At 29.8% G+C, this 19,399-nt stretch overlaps 1 protein-coding gene across 6 annotated transcripts in view; it reads right to left on the bottom strand.

Moving 5' to 3' along the window:
* Positions 1 to 18,607, bottom strand: part of LOC126739201 (phosphatidylinositol-binding clathrin assembly protein LAP) — a 48,673-nt gene extending 30,066 nt beyond the window's left edge. For 2 of the 6 annotated variants that reach the window (XM_050444771.1, XM_050444772.1), the window contains exon 1: positions 18,324 to 18,606. In XM_050444771.1, the coding sequence (XP_050300728.1) occupies positions 18,324 to 18,465 (142 nt within the window). In that variant the 5' untranslated portion in view covers positions 18,466 to 18,606. Of the gene's footprint in view, positions 1 to 18,323 lie in introns of all 6 variants that reach the window. The other 4 variants (XM_050444774.1, XM_050444775.1, XM_050444770.1 and 1 more) reach the window with 3 other exon arrangements.
* Between the last annotated feature and the right edge of the window lie 792 nt (positions 18,608 to 19,399).

Genomic DNA, 19,399 nt, shown 5'->3' with positions numbered 1-19,399 from the left:
GTGTTAGTCATGTCAGACAACACGGATATTAAAATACACGTTTACATAACGTTTTTAACTCGGTTTTAGCGTAACTTCTTTTTTAATCCTTATATGACAAAAAAATAGAAAATGGATATACACGGTTTTAGAGAAAAATTTATGGATTTTTTCTAGTTAGAGGTCATTAGACCCACGTTTTTGAACAGGATTAATATTCCAACCATCCTCTTTTTAACCATCCTCAAAAATATGTTTGTAATAAAATGTGCATAGTACGTCTAATTTAACAACAAAATTTATTTTAAATTTATTCAATGTAGCTACCTCCATTACCGAAAAAATTTTTCAATATCTTTCCTAAACATTTTAAAAGATTTTTTAATTTCTTTAATGGAAATCAAATTACAAGCATCTCTAATTCTTTATTTTAGTAATTCCCTGTCATTTGGTAATGGCTCGGAATAAACAATTTGGGCAGTAATTTTTATTATTTTAACTATTAATATTTATTTGTTTTTTTTTTTACTTTTAAAAGAGTGAGAATATATATTTAAATAATTAATAAATATTAATAAATAATTTAAACGTAAAAATCAAAGTACTTCTTTATATCTTGCCTAGAAATACTACTTTACCTACTCATATAATTTAAAAAGTGCTCGTATCAAGGCATGCATGATTTTTAAGAAATAAACATCTGCAAAATTTTATATTTTAATCAAGCAGGGCTGGATGCCAAACGCTCAAGTTTCAACCCCAAAATTTTTTGTAATTTTTACAAATAAATTCGCTCATCCTGGGCCACACTGTATACTTGACAAAGCCCTATAGAAAAAACTCTAAAGATGTCAGGTCCAGTAAGCTAGGTGGCCATTCTATCAATGAAGATCTCCAACATTTTTAGAATAATAGTGGTCATTTAATCAATAATGGTTTTCAAGCTCTAGTTACTGCCAAGACATGAAGGCTAGTCAAATTTTCTTCCAAAAGAGCCTATAATTTTTGGAGAAATTGAGTAATTCCATATCAAAACAAATAGGGATTTTTATAATTACATCACATGTGGTTTGACTATTCCATTGAGATTCTTCAAAAATCATATTCTGTCAATTCATGAATAATTTTCCTATAAAAATTTTGACTAAATCTGAAAATAAGAAAAACTGGAAAACGAAAAGAAATTCACTGAACAAATTGAATTAAAAATGTAGAAATAGCAGCATCAAGTGGGGTCATTCAAATTTCCTTCTAAAAATATAGATTCTAAAAATTTTAGGAAAATTGAGTATATCTATCATGATAGAGATGAGGATTTTTATTATTCCAATATATACAACTTGACTATTCCATTGATTAGTTTATCGTTAAAGCAAATATTCTTCACATAAATTCTTCAAACCTTGTCATAATCTCAGAAAACTGTAATCTTGGCTCTTGGTTATAATCTGAGAAAACTTAGATCTAGGATCATTTTCTATCAATTTGTGGACAATTTTCATCTTAGTTTGGTGATTTTTATTTCAACAAAAGGATACGAAATTTTGCATGCATCAGGTACTTCTTCAGTACTTTTAGAAAAATAATAACTACTTTAATTTCTATTGTAATAGAGAGGACAAAGATGAGATTCAGGATTCATGGTCTCATATAATGCCCATACTGTTTACAGATTCAGTACACACACCTCATCATAAGATTAATAAAAGGTGACCAAAGTAAGTAAATTTAATAAACATTGGTTCGGCAATAAATACATAATGCCCCCAGCCCTCAGGAGCTAGTACGCTGTGCGAGGACTGTGCTGGTATTTTTCGCCTTAATCTAAACCTAAATTGCAAAACAATCTAAACTATGAATCTATTGCAATTGCAATGCTATTTGCAACGCATAAAAATTAATTAAAACTCATAAAACTAATGAAACAATTCAACGAAACATTTTTATAACAGGATTACCAAACTAAAGACCTACTGTATTTTGTAGTCCTGCAGAAAAACTGTTATTACCGTACTGCACCAAAGCAAGACACAGGACCAAACATAAGTGGACATGTTAATTTCTAATATTTACCAAACCATCAATAAGCTGTCTATTTTGAAGGATAATAAATTTTTTGATCCTACTTTTAACCAATCCCAATGAGTTGCTACCTAGAATAACACCTCTCATTTCTACTGGTAAAAAATTATAAAATCTGGTTAGAAGTTAAGTAAAACAATGTTGCCCTAATGTCTTCCTAGCTGTAGTGGTTTGTGAGGAATTCTGTTGACGATTTCTTGTATTATACTGATGGGTAATTAATGAAATGTTTGACTTATATTTGTGTAAATATGTTAAATTATAAAAAGATATTTGACGAATATCGAAAATTATTGTTTCACTGTACAGTAGATCTGAGGAATATAGTCTAGGTTTTTTATAAATTATTTTAATGATACTCTTCTGAACGATTTCTAGGCATTTGAAAAATACGTCATCCCTATCCTAAAATTCCGTATTGAAGACGAGATTCTTCCAAGGCATAATAAATTATTTTAAAATGCAAAATGCTTAATATTCCAGCTAAAAACTTGAATCTACCCAATAAAGATCTTAAGGTATTTGCAACGTTTTGTACATGAATATCCCACTTAACTTGTTCATCTATGGTAATACCTAAATATTTTATGCTAGGTACTGCCGAAATATAAGTTATTATGATCTTATCGTTCAATTGAATATTTAACCTATCATAATTTGAAAGACCATCTATGTATGATGAAAAACGCAGAAATTTAGTTTTATCATAATTTACACTTAATTTTTTGCTCGAAAACCAATTAAAAACATCTTTTTACAATTTCCCAGTTTTTTTCGGTAAAAAATAAAACTGTATCATCCGCGAAGCTAATAATATCTGCTTAAAAATTGTTGCCAATAAAATGTTTAAGCAAATTATAAAAAACAAAGGTCGTAGTATTGTACCCTGAGATATACCGAACTTTACAATTCTTGTATCGCTAAAAATATTTCCTATGGCAACCCTTTGGGTGCGACCAGATAAATAATTTATGCGGTATTCCCTGTATTCCAACAATTTATGGTGGTCAACTGTATCGAATGCCTTAGCTAAATGCAGGAAGACACATAGACAAGGATTACAACCATCGAGAGATTTGTAATTTTTTTAGTTAAATTGCCTATTGCGACATGGGTACTAAGTCACTATAAATTTACTTAAGTCACCATAAGTATTATCAAAGATCTCATCTGCAGGTTTATATCTTATCGCCTTATCCTAGGCATTATCTATATTATACATATTATTTACCTGCTATAGGAAATAATATTGTCAACGCGATAATCTAACGATTTCCATTTTTTATCATTTAATGACTTCATAATATCAACTCGATGCAGTGTGCAACAGCGCATGATTGCACTTCATTATCTAGCAGTTTACAGTCTCTACCTACTGACGAATGTCTCGTTATACAATAAGGAAGAAGAGTATAAAGTTCAAAACAAAGCACGCGAATTTGTAGAACGCCTGTAAAGTCTGTTGCGTAACGACCAGCGAATGTGCACCGGTTTTGCTTTTTATTATTGCCAACTTTGTGATGGTGGTTGTAGACCGCCGCGTGAAAGAGAACGCGTTCGAAACCAGCACGGGGAACGGTGCATGGGAAAAATACCTGAATAACGAAGAATATCTATATTAGTCTAACGAGAACCGTGCGAATTTCATATAATTTCTTCATAATGAAATGAAGATGACTGTTATTGTGATTTAGCCGAAAAGAATCTTCAGCATGGTAGTTTCGTTTCGCTGAAACTGTATTTTACATAATTTAGCTTACAAGGATAATTGTCATTTCTCATTATTTTTTTGTGCGTAATCATATTCATTTTCCTCAATTAATTTGTTCTGTCATATACAAAAATCATCATTTTATTATGTCTCTGGGTTTATGGGTTTTTTATGGATGTTTCATGAACTATTCATCTAAGGCAGCCGCAGCTACCCTATCATTTCATTCTGATACTTCATTCCTTTAAAGCAGTAATTATAAGCAGCTTGATTATTTGTTATAGAAGTGTTACTTATAGAAGAGTCCTTATGAGAAAAGGAAAATTAGACAGCAGAGATTAGAAGAAGGATTGCTCTAACGTCGGCTTGCATTTGGAAAAATGGGATATATACTTATAAATAAAGATGTATTATCGCTGTATCTTATTAGTAACAACCAATAGACTGTCACAGAAAAAACTGCTGAAAAACTGAAGAGAAGAGTTTGTCAGAGCGCCATAGAAAAAAAAGAGTTGTTGGGCATCAGTCTAAGATACAAAATAGCAAATAAAGAAATAAGAAGAAGAACGAAGGTGACAGATGTAGTAGAAAGAATAGCTAAACTTGAATGGCAATGAGCAGAGCATATAGCAAGAAGTAACACAGATAGATGGACATCAAGACTAACAAGAGACAGACAAACAAAAAGGCAGCCTTCAGAAGAGATGGGTTGATGATGTTAAGAAAATTGCGGGTAGAAACTGGTTACAGATAGCGCAGTTACAAAAGTTGGCCCATGTTCAGGAGTGGACAAGCAATGGCTGAGGAAGAAGAAGATGGTTTAAACCAATGTCCTAATTGCAATACACACACAAAATTCAGTCAATACTAAAACCCAAAAAGGCACTTCAAAAAATAAAAAAGTCACATTCCCTAGTTGTAATTCAAAAAAAAGTCTCTAGAAGTATCCATAAATCAGATCATAAAGCTATCTATGAACACAGATCATCAACTATGTTTACAGTCGGGATTTAGAGCCCGATATAGTTATTCGACGGTACTGTGTGATATATAGTGGACGATATTGCCACTTCTCATTATTCTGGAAACAATAATAATAATAACCAGGTTTATTTCCAACAGTTAAAAACCCAATTACAGGAAATTCAAAAAAATACATACTATAAAACCGAAAAGAAAAAGTTCAACAAACAAAAATCATTAAATATATCAAATTTCTCTGAAAGAGAAGAAAGAAAAAAGATACAAATTACAAATAAATTATAAATTTCAATAAACCAATTCGTAATTAGTATTATTATAAAAAGGAAAATGAAATGCAACTGTCTTGATAATATCGGATTATTGCAAAGCAATTGATGTGATGGATCATAAAATCGTGATTGCGATTTTAAAGTATACAGGTAAATAGCTCCGCGCGGAGCTATTTACATCTGTGATACAGGCTTTAAATAATTTTGTAGGGCGAAAACAGCGAACTGAGTTACTTATTTTATTGGGTATTACGTCACTTATAGTAAAAAAGTAAAAGGAAAAGAAGGAGAAATCAAATTTTTAACGTGTAAAAATAGTATTTTCTAAATTGATTTTTGCTATAGGTGACGTAATACCCAATAAAATAAGTAACTCGTTATGAATTCGTCACAACAATACAGATTTTACTTAAAAACAGCGAATTTACCCTGAGGGATAAAAAAATCAGGATTTCTTACTGTCAGATCAGAAGTAGCTCAGGGCAGTATATTTGACCAACTTCTATGTAGCATATATACTTTGATAATTCTAAATCATTCAATTCCTTAAAATATTGAAAATATCATCTCTATAAAGACAGCCATTCTATTCTGAAATAAAACTCATAAAAACCAGTTACAGAACTGTATAAGACTTAATCTAGGCACTAATATTATAGAGTATAAGGACTCAGAAGTTAAAAACCTACACTTAATAATATTTTTATAAATTAAAATTTAAAGAACATGTATGGAGGAACAAATCTAAAGAACATATCTTGCAGGTACTTTTAAGTCACTTTTACGCAATTCATAAGCTTAAGGTAATTTCACGTATGTTCCAAACTTTTGTACTTTTTCTCCATTTTCTTGTTAGCATTTTTCAGATTATTTTGAAACGCCATGGACAGACAATCTTCATCAGGGTCATCACACCCTGGACGGAAAAATCATCGAGAAGTTAAAGTTTCTATAAAGCTTGAAATTATATCCTTTTCTTTAATTGAAGCCTTCGAATTATGGGTGTATAGATGAATTCTAAAAGTGTCATGGGTGCAACACAGAACAAATACTTGTATTCTACAAAAACTAAAAATCAAAAAGCATCTACTAGACCAAATCAATAAAGCATATCTTAGTTACTTTGGCCACATAACTAGAAAAAAAGGTGAGATGAAAAACCTTGAGGTCGAGGAAAAGTTAAAAAAAAAAACTTGAAGAAAGGTATTTAACAAAATGAACCAACAGAAAACCCCCAGAGTGTAAAAAGAATGAGGAGAAGAAAAAATAATATCCAACAATTATTTTGTGTACTTTCCATAAGATTTCTATGAGAAAAAGAGATGAGTAGAAAATGTTTACATATAAATTAAATTTAAGCAACAAAATTGTATCCTGGCAGAACATGAAAGACTGCATATTTTGTTCCAAGGCTTCAAATAACATCACAAAAAAAACATTTTCTTTTCTCTTGTGTGCACTTTAATTAGCACATCAATTACTCTTTAATCTAAAAATACAGACATATAAAACACTATAAAAAGACTAAAGCTTGTCAGATACTATGTACCAGTGATGATAAAAACAAAATATTTGCGTTAAAAATAGCGACATTATTGGAAAATTAATAAAGATATATGAATGTTCAGTTTGTTATTATATCCTGATTTACTGTTTTTAAAATACCCATCAACCAAGCATCAAGCTCAGAAACCTCGGCACCAAAGTCTTATTATAAACTGAACGAGTTCAGCACATAAAAGTGAATCATTCACCTCAAATAAGAACCATCATCAATACCCAATACTTATATCTTAAAGCCTTAAGATCTGTATAGATGATATAGGCCTGACTCAATACTAATTCTGAAAATACAGCTAGATTGTTTGCTCTGTCTGGTGGCTATGAACTGATAATATTGTCATGAAACCATAGAGTAATGATTCGTGTGTAGTTAATAGGCCTATCTCCTCACAACTAATAAAACAATTTTCTTATATTCAACAAAGTAGAAATTATCTAACAAGTTATTTAACGCAATTACTGCATAATAATTATATTACTTTCCCATGTTAAGTCGGTTAATTTAGATGTGTGTCACGTTCTTGCACATGAATTATATTGTTATTTTTTAAATTTCAAATCTTGTTATTGTAATGCTTCTTTGTATAAACAATTATTATCGGATGATAATTTGACCTTTCGATGACAATCGTCAATCATTTTTGTGCAATCAAATGTGTATTATCAAATTTTTCGTTGCTTTCTACTGTTGTAAGGATATTTTAAGTGTAGTATTATCTAGTATATAATCTTGTATACAGGTTAATGTACATCCCTTAAAACAAAAACATCAATCGAGGAATCAAAATATTTACGTTGCACAAGGATATAAACAGGAAACTAAACTAGTCATTAGGTAAAACTAATTTTAGTTTCATGCTAAAAATAATTTCTATTTCGGAGTTGCTCGGCGGATTATATAGACCTTTTACCTTTTATATTATGTGGAATATAAGAAAGGAAAAATCAAATAAGGCTGATGAAGTTTTAATTAAGTGTTAATGTCTTGATAAATGAGTCGTTAGTGAGTTTAATGATATTATATCTAAGGAAAACTGCTAGGTAGGTTCCTCGTAGGTAAACACGCATTTGGGTAATTAGAAACTTTACTTAGGATTTTATCAAACTGTTACGTATTAATTAAAAAATGTAGAAGCAACTCACAATGTAAATTTTTTTTATCGGACAGATAAAAAAAATTTACATTGTGATATTTTAAAAATAATAATAAAAATAAATTTATAAATAATCTTAGAACATTGAAATATAGGCCGTTTGTTTGCTTGCAACATCTCTGATGCAATGATACCAAATGCTTATGTAGAAATGGCAAAAAAACACACTATATAATATCATAAAAATTTGTAAATGGCATAAAATAATACTATTGAAGCATTTTTTTTTGGAAAATATGATAAGATAATCTATAAAGAAGTCAACATTCAAAGTTAAATGAATGTAGATAACGTTATATTACAGAAAAAGGCGACAACATCGCAATGCCGCTCGATCGCATTGTTTATTCCACCGACACAAGTAATCTTTACCAGTGACGTCGTTAAAAAATATTTACATGATAAATATTTATTATTTTTAATAGATTAGGCTTTAAATTATAAACAATATTACCGTTTATGAACTCTTTATGCATTTTTTTTAAGTACTTCGAAAATCTCCTATTTTGAGAATGCGTGTAAACTTGCAACAAAAGAGAATTAATGAATATGTTTGTAAACAAAACACCCTCCTTGGCCCTGTGAACATATTGAACTCAAACAAAGTTGTTTACTAATTCTAGTTTCAATGTTCTTAATAAAATGAAATATCAGATATGTGGGAGAATGTCTTTGCATATGGGTTAATTTTGATTATAGAATTAAAGTGATATTTTTTTAGATTTATGTATGGATTAAATTTTTTTCAAAGAGTTTGAAAAGGGAAATATTCGCTTTTTTATTAAAAAAGCAATCTATATATCTAATATCTTAAAATATTATTTACAATGTTAAATGCCATTTTTTATGATTATATGTTTTATTGATTAGAAGTTTTTTCAATTTAATGAACAGTTCATGCTTCCATTGTTACGGTTAAGTATACAATTAAATGACGTTTTTTTGTTTAAATTTTTCTAAATATTGATATAGTTTTTTGCAAAATTTATCCCAGAAGTAAAATCAGGTTTTGGATATCAAATTATATTTTTCAGATATAATAAATATTTAAATAAAATTTAAAAAGAGAAATTTACGAAAACATATAAAGAGACGCAGATTCCAAGTAAAAAAGTTGTATATTTCCAGTCAGTTTATATGATTTCCTAATCTTTATCATGGAAATTAAAATATTATATATTCACTCAATGAATCTCCTAAATTTCATCCAAATAAAGCATTTAATAAAATGAAAATAAGCAATGCAAGCTAAATAGGTGTTATGGAAGAACTCACCCTGTGAATAACACCTTTTCTATGTACACATATGTATGTTTATGGTATGTTTTTTTTTTCTTTCTGTATTTCTAATGCTTTTAAGAGTAAACAATCTGGTAAAACCACCTTTTGTAACCTAAACAAGGCTCTTAATTGATGTCTCAGATGGCCTGCTAATTAACCTAAATATTATCAGTTTAGTGAAAGCCCTATTAAAATACTGCAATACAGTAGGTAGTCTACTTAAGGGGATGCTATCATCTTCAAGAGCTGTTGTTTTCAATTTATTTAAATTATCTCCCATTTATCAATCAAATGAGAAAATGTGTCTTGTTAGCTGATGACCCCTCAGTATCTATAAATGCAAGGGGCACAGTTAAAAGTTGAGCAGTGATTTCAATGGCCTTATTCTTAACCAAGCTAAGTTTGACACATTGCATTGCTATCATAGGATATAGATAAAAATGCAGAAATATCTATATACAGCTTTAACATCTTTACATTTCCGTCTATATATGTATTCCAAAATATAGTAAACATCCACAAAAGCAAAGTCAAGTACCCCACTATTCGTTCTATCTATTCTATGTCACATCGCAGACTTGGAAACTGTTAAAATGGGCCTAATTTTCTGGCAATTAAATTTTACAATAAACTTTCAGTGGTCTTAAGGTAAAACAACTTTAGTTTAAAAAATTTTAGCTTATTAAAGCATTGATGACTCTTTGGACGAATTCTGACAATTGACTGTTGTCATATGTAACATTTTTTATGTATTAACAGGTGCCTCCAGGAATCAGTAAATATATAAGACAAAAGAGGACTAAATTTACTAATTTCTAATTTTTTTTATTAATATCTACTGCTAATCTATATCCCATTAATACCTCTATATAAAAACAATGAGTCAAACATATTTGTAAAATAAATATATTTGCTCTATAAACTGTATCTACCTAGATACAACATTTGGAAGGCAATGCATACCATTTACTTTAGAGATACATACATGCATGAAATGAGTGCAAATATTTATATGTATATCGACAATATTAACTTACATAAAGTGGACAGATTAAGCCAACTGACCTCATATTCGACATTAAATTAAGCAATAGGTTTCAATATCGGTAATTGTATGAAAAATAAGGTTTGCAATAGAGGTTTATTGTATGGCAAGTCGTTATTGTTTATATTTTAAAATGGGACAGCTTTTCTAGCATGATTGAATACTTAACAAACAATAATTAATTGGAAATAGGTGCAAAATAGCTGGTTGAATGTTAATGCAATGTATTAAAGAACCAGTAGCTAAAGAAAATAGAGATTTTTTGTAGGGAGTATCTGATTCTATTTTTGAAATAAATGATGTTATTCAGTTAGTGATGTTTAAGTTAACTGTGTGGATAAATATTTTGGAATAAACAGATAAGTTGTTTACCTTTTTTGTTACTTTACACATTGTTTTTCAGAGTTTTTATCTCATGAGATTATCTTGGTTTTAATCAAAAAATGAGTTTATGGGTATGTTGTCCATAACATGAAAAATTAATTTACGAAGCAAAAAAAGGATATTTACAAAAAAATTTCAGTGGGTCAATTTCTTTTAAATAAATTTGAGATATCAAAACATTCCATCAGCATAATGTCATTATATTATTCATAATATAATTCACAATAAGGCTTGTTGTAATTCATAATTAGGTTTTGGAGGTGTTAGATTTTTTTTGCCAAGAACCATCTTTCAATGTCAACTTGGGAATCCTGATGAAAATGTTGAGATTTTCTGGTGGCTGGTAGGTAATTGTTCTAGTGGTTTCATATGCACACAATATCAAGTTTTCACTATGGCAAGAGGAGGAGGCAGTTGTGGTCTTAGCACCTATTATTAAATAAGACATACTGTGTTCTGATACTAAGATAAGATCTTATGAAAGAAATGCTGTGCTCATCAAAGCCATAAAAACCAAGTTTTTTTAGAAGAACTCCATGGGAGATGCAATCAAATGCCTTAGTCAGGTTTTAAAATACTACACTTTCCATACCCTCTGCCACAAGTTGAGTAATCTTATCAACAGCAAGTGTTGTGAATCTCTTACTCAAAAAACTATATTGATTTTGATAGAATAAACTATTATTGTCCAAGTACTCAGATACTTGGTCCTTTATCAGGGATTCAAAGACCTAAAAGAGAAACAGGGCGATAATTAGTGAGCTCATCGACTGATCCTTTGGTTTTGTATATTGGTATAACTTTGACTTCGTTAACAACAGATTGACAAATACAGTCAGTCTCTACTTTTACTATTTTTAAGCTGTCTGATCTTTTGTCTCACTTCATTATAAGTTACTGTTCGAAAAGAAGACCTAGTATCTTTAGCAGGGGTTAGAAGATAGTCCTCAAAGTTAACATCAGTATTGGGTAGTTGCGATATCACCTCATCTGCAATATTAAGAAAGAAGGTATAATAAAACTGTTGAAAATCAAGAACTTTAGAAGATGGTAACACAGATAAACAACCTTTTATAACTTTCCACATTGTGGATTGAGGTACTTGACGTTTCTCTTAAAATACCATAGGCCTGTTATTTCTTGTCTATATTTATTTTTAAAGTCATTAAGTGCACTTCTACAAATTGAGGATTGTTTTTGTTGAAAGAGCAGAGAGCTTCTTTTAGGTGTTCCCTCATTAAACGAATTTACCTGGATTAATTAAGTCTTTAAAGGGAGGAAAACAAGATTCAACAGTCACAATCTGTCACAATACCCAAAAATCTATTAAATCTATGCTCAATTGAAGATCATCTTTGACAAAGGCCCAGTTAAATTTTTTTTATTAAATTTCCTTCATGATCATGTAATTCATGTTATGTATTTTGTATTGATGTATGAATTGATTGATTCATAACTTAAAATATTGGTATTATTTTGAGTACTGAATTGGACTAAAAAAGAGATTTTCCCAATTTTCTCCAAAAAACTCTATACTGCCCTGCTAAGGCAAGCTGTCCTAACTGCAAAAAATGGTTTTTAAGGTTAAGACGGTTTTGCACGTAAATGGCAATAATCTTTCGGTCCACTAAACGAGAGTGTCCTATTTGTATTTGAAATACCCGAAATAGTACGATTCATTTTGGCCTAACTGCAAAAACTCCAAGGATTCCTAAAATGAATTGTCTTAAATAAATTTTAGAAAAAGTTTATGATTTTCCTGATTTTAGAGACTCAAGAGTTCAAAATGCCAATTCAAGGAAAGTTAATGTCTTGGAAATGACTGTAAATAATTTTTTTACTTTTACTGATTATACTTCAAAGCAGAAGCTACAGAAACTTAATGACCGCGTTTATTTAAACAATTTAATTCAAATAAATTTTAAAAGAGGTTGAAAATTTTTATATTATAAAGAAAAATTAGTTGGACAATATATTTTTGGCTAAGTTTTGCAAATAGGAGCTAACAGGCCAAAACAAAGAAATGCTCTTAAGGGAATTAATTTAATTAGAAAAAACAATTTAATCAGTAAATTAAAGGATCATATACCACCAAACAGACTTTTATTTTGTTAAAAAATGTCTTCTTCTTTCAGCCAATTCAATTTAGCAAATAATGAACCCAACACCACTGTATATGTACCTTGTCATCAATTTTTGTTTAAGTTGTTTTAGGCTCTAGAGTTGCTATTATTTGATTTGCTATTATTTGTTTTTCACTTGTGATATTTGAGCTTAGGATTTTGTATTTTTCTGTAGTTTAAATTGTCCTAACTACAAATATTTTGGAGAATAAAGAGAGTTAATAAACCTAACCCTAAATTGACGTATAGTGTTATTTTTTTTAACATATATTTCAGAAAAAAAATATTCCAATTAAATAAGTAAAAAAAGTGCATACAAATACATTAAAATGAGAGATTTCTCAAAACTACTATTTAGCAGTTAGAACAACTTGCCTAAGTAGGGCAGTATAGCAATTCACAGTATTACAATTTTCATTAACTTGATTCCTCCTACCGTTTAAGATTTCCTCTGAAGGATGCCTGATGGCAAAGGTGATAGGGAACAAAATTATTTTTGATCGTTTTGAAGTTGCCGCCAGCGTTATTTTTTTTAACATATTTCAGTTAATTTTTTCCCTCGGATTTCAAGATATTGGACGTGAGGGTTTTAAAATGAACATCCTGTAGTACTGGAAAAGAAAGCCAGGACAAAACTATGCACCATTATAAAAACTTTCTCTATAAGACTCACTTTCATTTTTACAAAACCGGAAAACTCAGGAGTGGATAAATGACCTCTAGATCTGCCACTGGAAAACTTGATGAAACCTAATAAAATTTATAAAAACCTGGCTAAGAAGAACATGACATACAATTATTTTAAAAAATACAAGTAATGTTAAAATAGCAAGGCAGAATTATTATTGTTATTAATTGATGTTCCCTGAATAGGAAAATTAAAACCAAATACACTTTACTTCCCAATAAAATGACAGAAATTTAAAATGAAATAAGGGGGCGTGAGGATCGTTTTCGCTTTTTATCCTACACTGTAATAAAAAACCAGCCTCTCATTTAATTGATAACTGTTGTTATCAAAGCATAACAGACATCAAGTTGTTTTTGTTAAATTATAGCCGAATATATACGCCGCTATATATTTTTTAGTACATATTCATGTAACAAAATACACCAATCATTTAAAATACGTTATTGTAAAAGAATTCACTATACCACTTAAAATCTTCTGCCCTTTTTTCAGATTCCATCAGAGTGACCATCAGTAGACAGGCCTTTGAACTTTCAAGGCTAAATTGGTTCTTTCTTCTAATGCGGCACATTGATGCTATGGCTTTCGTTTATAACGAATTCTTTAACGTTCATGCAGTGGAAAAGGTTATTTTACCTGCTTCATTAGCATTTTTGAGAAACAATATTTTATTCTATTCTACTGACTTAATTTATAGTATCCATATAATTAAAGATTCATTAATTTCAAAACAATTGGAATGGTACCCATTACGTATTTATGTAACTTGCACTCAATATTATTAATGCATCTAGACATACAGGTTGAGGTCAACTGGTTAAATGGCGTAAGTAGCGCACAATTTCTTCTTTTTTTTCAATTTCGTTAATGGGGTCAAAATACTGAGAAATATCTTATGTGCATGGGCAACCACAAAAATACTTATGTGAATTTTGTGGATTTATGTTGTGGTAAAGTAAATATTTCGTGCGTTTCGTTTTTAGGGTCTTTAAACATGCAATATTTTTGGTATACCGTCGTCTGTCGAAGCCAAGGTCTACCCTTCATCAATAAGTATCAGTTTTATTTATTAATTTGAATAATACCCACATTTCCATTTGATCTTGAATTTCTTTAAATAGAATAGAATTAAATTAAAATGCCTAGATATTGAGCAATTTTGAATAATAAATGTCGGTCAACAATGATGGTTTATCTCACCCAGTAAAGGGAAAGTCTATAAAGGGCTCCCGAGTTTTTACCCATTATGTTAATAAACAATGGTCATATTGGAAAAACTTTGTAATGCCCAATTAAATTCACCAATATTTAGTAATTTACAAGTGCAATAATAAATAAATATTATTGTGATAATAACATTATGGGGTTCAAATTGGTTTATAGGTATATTAAGTTTCCATCATAGAGCAATTTACTATATGTATATTGTTAAACCCCAATTATCTTACTAATTAGTAATCACTAAACAATATAATAATTAGAAAGTACCTATTCAAGGCCAAGGCAATATATTAATGTATGTTTCCCTGAATTTTCACCAATAAAAAATGACAATGATTTTAATTGCAAATGTTATAAACCTATATAATTTTGTCACAATTAGACTGATAATGAATTTTTTTAAAAAATAGGGAAATTAAGGCTAAAGGGAACAAGAATAATGAAAAAGAAAGAAAATAGGAAAAACTCCTGTAAATGTATTCTTTTTTATTTTATTTTTCATTGATTTACAAAAGAATTTTACATGTAACCATTCTCACAGTAAAAAGGAAAAAAAAAACATAAATAAGCTGATTTTAAGTAGATACCATAGAATACATATCACTTTCACTAATGCATAAAAAAATATGTATGTGTAAATTTCAGACTTTCAATGTTCATCTCATTGTACAAAATATTACACATTCAGCACTCTAATGAAATATGACAAAAAGAAATATTATAGAGTTAAATAAATATTGTTGCATTGGTACTTCAAGGTATATAGTATTTAAGACACATGGACCATTAAAATGCAAATGTGTTGCATTTGAAAAAAAAACAACAAAGGAGCTTTTACCCTACTACTGGAACTTTATACTGCTTTATACTCAACAAAATGACTGAAACTGCCAAAGTATTTTGCATGTAAGAAGATTTTTCCACAAAATTGGTTTAGAATAATTATTAAGCAAGGTGTTTTATTATACAAATTTTAAGCAGTATTTCACAGTATTCACAAAACATTTATTGCGAATAAATTAGAATTTACAGCACATTTACAGAAAAGAGTTCAACAGTGTTATTCATCCTACTCCACTGTTCCTCCAGTAGTGTTTCTTTGTAATGTTTTTCAAAAACTATGGTTGGACAATTTACAAATTACGTTATGCAAATTTGGTGAGTTGATTAGCAGATGACCAGCCACATACTAGTCACCACACTTAGATTTTGCTGTTTTATGAGGTATTATGTTGACATACTTTTCTCATAATTTATAATAATGCATACTACTTTAAAATTTAAACATTTCAAATAGATATTCTGGGTTTCAGTAATCGCATAAATTTTCTAATAAAACTTCAATTAAATATCTATGCCTGTAAGCCACTTTAGATGTTGATGTATTTGGTAAGTCTGTATATGTTGACATTTTGAGTATATTAAAACTTATTTCCTAGCTGAGTAGACAATATTCAGATAAGGAAAAAATTAAATATTTGACAAGTCACTATTATTTTAATTTCATTTATTTATAAATGTATATATGACAAAAGTCATGGACATAAGTCCAACACAATCGAATCATGAGTACATTTTTTAATTAAAAATAAATCACTATAATCACTAAAACTATTTTTTAAAACACTAGCTTAGTGTGCAATACTATAGCTAAATGACATTTTAAAAACAATTTGTACTACAATACCCGTTTAGTAAAGTGCATTTGTACAACAAAAAACTAAAATAAAATATTCCTTTTGCCAAATTATTTACCCATTCAGCTATTTTTTGTTCATTGTTCAATGTCAATATAGGATCAGGACATTTCTGAGATTCATTTGACTTTGAAACACCAAATTGTCAAAAATTTTTCTTAAACTTCCACCCTTTTAAATTTGATCAATAGCTAAGTTAAGGTTTTCTTTAGAATCTCAAAATTAAACTTTTTTTGTCAACTTTTGCTAGTGGAAAAATTAATCATATACCAGTAATCAGACCATTTTTGTAGAGGTAAATAAATGGTTTAATATTGAAAAAGTATGATGTATGGTTATTGGCTTAAAGAAAAAAAAACATATTTTATATCCTTGAAAAAAGGAGATAGACAAATGTATTTCATTTTAAATTAGAAACAGACAAACATATTTTCACTTCATTTCACCTGAAGCTGGGAGATGTGTCCGACTACTGGAGTTTCTGCTTTTTATTGCTCTAGTAACAAGATGCCTTATTTCTTGTTTGTAATTTTTACCAAATTATAAAAAAATACTTTTTCCTAGTAGTTTCATCTATTATATACAGGATAACATTATAAAACCTAATGAAAATTAACCACCACATATTTGATTTACCTTTATAGTATACTTATTCTTAACAAATTTCACAAATAATCTTAACTCACGACACAATGCCAACTTTGAACTTGTCGAAACTAATGAAGAACTGAACTGTGACAGTAGGATGAAGCAAAACTAGTTAGTTTTATTGGTCAATTGTTTTTAAAAGTTGGGGCAGTTTAAATTTCATCTTATTTCAAAATGAATGCTTTTTGTTCAAGTGCTAGTGGTGTCCGGCTTGTACATTCACCCTATTGTAATGATTTGAACATTAAAATGTTTTTATGGAAATAAAAATTATTTATTATTATTATTATTATAAATTCAATGAGGCATTTGTTCAACCTGTGTGCATCATTTGGAATTTAATAGTAATTTTATTAGAAGTATTTTGGGTATTTCAGATGTAATTTCAGTAAAATAGAGTTCTAGGAAAAATGTTATATTTTTGGGTAATTTGTTATACATATTTTAGGTATCAGCAGAGAAACTTATTACATGTTTGGTGTTTGTCATTTGGTGCTGATGTCTTAAAGATCACTTCTGCAAGGTGACAAGAATGAGAACGAACAAGGACATTTTTACAATCAATTATTGTTCTTCAGCTACATTTTTATGTCATGCACATTTTCTGAGTTGAGCCACTGCTAGTAGTTTAGATCTTATCAAATCACTCAAAATCAGTAGCTACATTTACAATGCTTGTACCAAATATTTAATACTTGGATCAAATGGCATCATGAGGACTATTTTTTCAGTGTAAATAGCAGCACACTAAACCCAAATTTGATGCTTCCCAAACAGGGTAGATTTTTTTTTCAGTGTAAACACCTAGGACCTAATTTAAAGTACCAAAATGACAAGTTTGACATTTTATTGGATATTAGCTTAGGTTTTTATTAATTTATTTTTATAATTTTTAAACAACAATAACACTTTTAAAGATTTAGAGGTTGTCCTATAATTCTTTCTCTAAACTGATAAACTCCCTTCAACTGACATTTTGATCCTAGAGATAATCCTGCACTAATTTAACCCTCAAAAGCAATTTTTGTAAAAAGCCTGTATTAAATAAAAATAGTTATTTGATCCATGGACCTAATAGATCCCTGCATTGTAAACATAGCTACTAACTAAAATACATAATTTACATCCAAGAAAAGGACAAGACAATGGGTGCTAAAATGTGGAAATAAGTAATGAAAAGAGCAGGTGGTTGAAGTGGTTGACTGGTTTTATTTCCTGTTAAACTTTGGGTCTGTTAAGGGATATTTTAGACCCTTGGTTATGATTTTTACAATAAAAACAAACCATTTTAAAATGTTTGCTAATACCCAATTGTTTTCTATCATTCCTTATCGCCAGTCTGTAACGTCACCTCCTTAATAGGTTCAATAAAAAAAAAATTCAAAGATTATTACAATAGGAATCGACTGATTTAACAGCAAATTAAACAATTCGTTCAACGGCTGGAGGAGAATGAGAAAAAAAAGACAAAACAAACAGACATCAACTTACAATCCAAGTGCTTCTTTTTGGGTCCAATCATTTCTTCTGTGGTCGCTTTGCAGACCGCCTTGGCCAGTCCTTGACCCGCTATACTATGCCGTGCGGCTAGCAACCTGTCGTTTATAGTCTGACCGGCCATCCTGCTTGCCATTTTGGACGTTTTTCAGGAATATTCACACCAAAAAAAAACTAAATTCCACTCGCGATCACTAAAATTTTCGGCAGGATTTTGAGAGAACCCGCTCCAACAACCTCCCGTTCAACCACTTGACGTGAACTGTCAGAAAAACGGATTTTATGCGCCGCCGTCGTTGTCAAATGTCAGAGGAATTAGGTGGAAGAAACGTCATATTGTGTAGACTAGTTTGCGACGATGCCAATGTTACTTATTTGTGTTTGATGACTTTTTTCAGGAAAGTAGAAAAACTGTCATCTGTTAATGACTTAAAATAAATTAAACGTCAGGGTCCTGATCATAAACTTCATAAATATACCTGAACTGCTTATGCATATGCTCACCATACCCAAAAATGACTGCTGCCAGGTGGCCGCCATTTTTTTAGTGGTTGTGTTTTTTTGATATTGGTCACTCTGAATATTTTCAGTGTTGCCAACAAAAAATATAATTAATAACGGTAATAAAGTTGACAACTCTGACGTTTGACCTGTCACGAACTAAAGCCAAATAAATAAATATTTTAGTTATATAATGATTAATGTGTTCAATCCAAGGCTAATATACAAAATTAAAGCAAGACCACAACTACTGCAAAAGCTGGCAATAGGAAAGGGTTTTTGACAAAAAATAAGTTTCATTACAGATTCCACTGGTATCCTATGTTTACATCCTAATTCAGAAATCACCACTTTATTTTATTTAAAGATTCTACAAACTACTCTATCATCCACACCTAAATTTAACCTAATAGAAATGATCACGTTTATAATAAGCTCATTATATTTATTTTTGGAGCTTATTGTTTAATATATTTCTATGGAATAGAAAATTTTCTCAAAGGATTTACGTTTTGACCACAGGCATTTTCACTAACATTTTAAGCTCAAAATATTAAGTAGTTCCAAAA

Source organism: Anthonomus grandis, chromosome 8 (assembly GCF_022605725.1).
Source record: "Anthonomus grandis grandis chromosome 8, icAntGran1.3, whole genome shotgun sequence".
NCBI classification, from domain to species: domain Eukaryota; kingdom Metazoa; phylum Arthropoda; class Insecta; order Coleoptera; family Curculionidae; genus Anthonomus; species Anthonomus grandis.
This window is presented reverse-complemented; position numbering and strand designations above follow the sequence as displayed.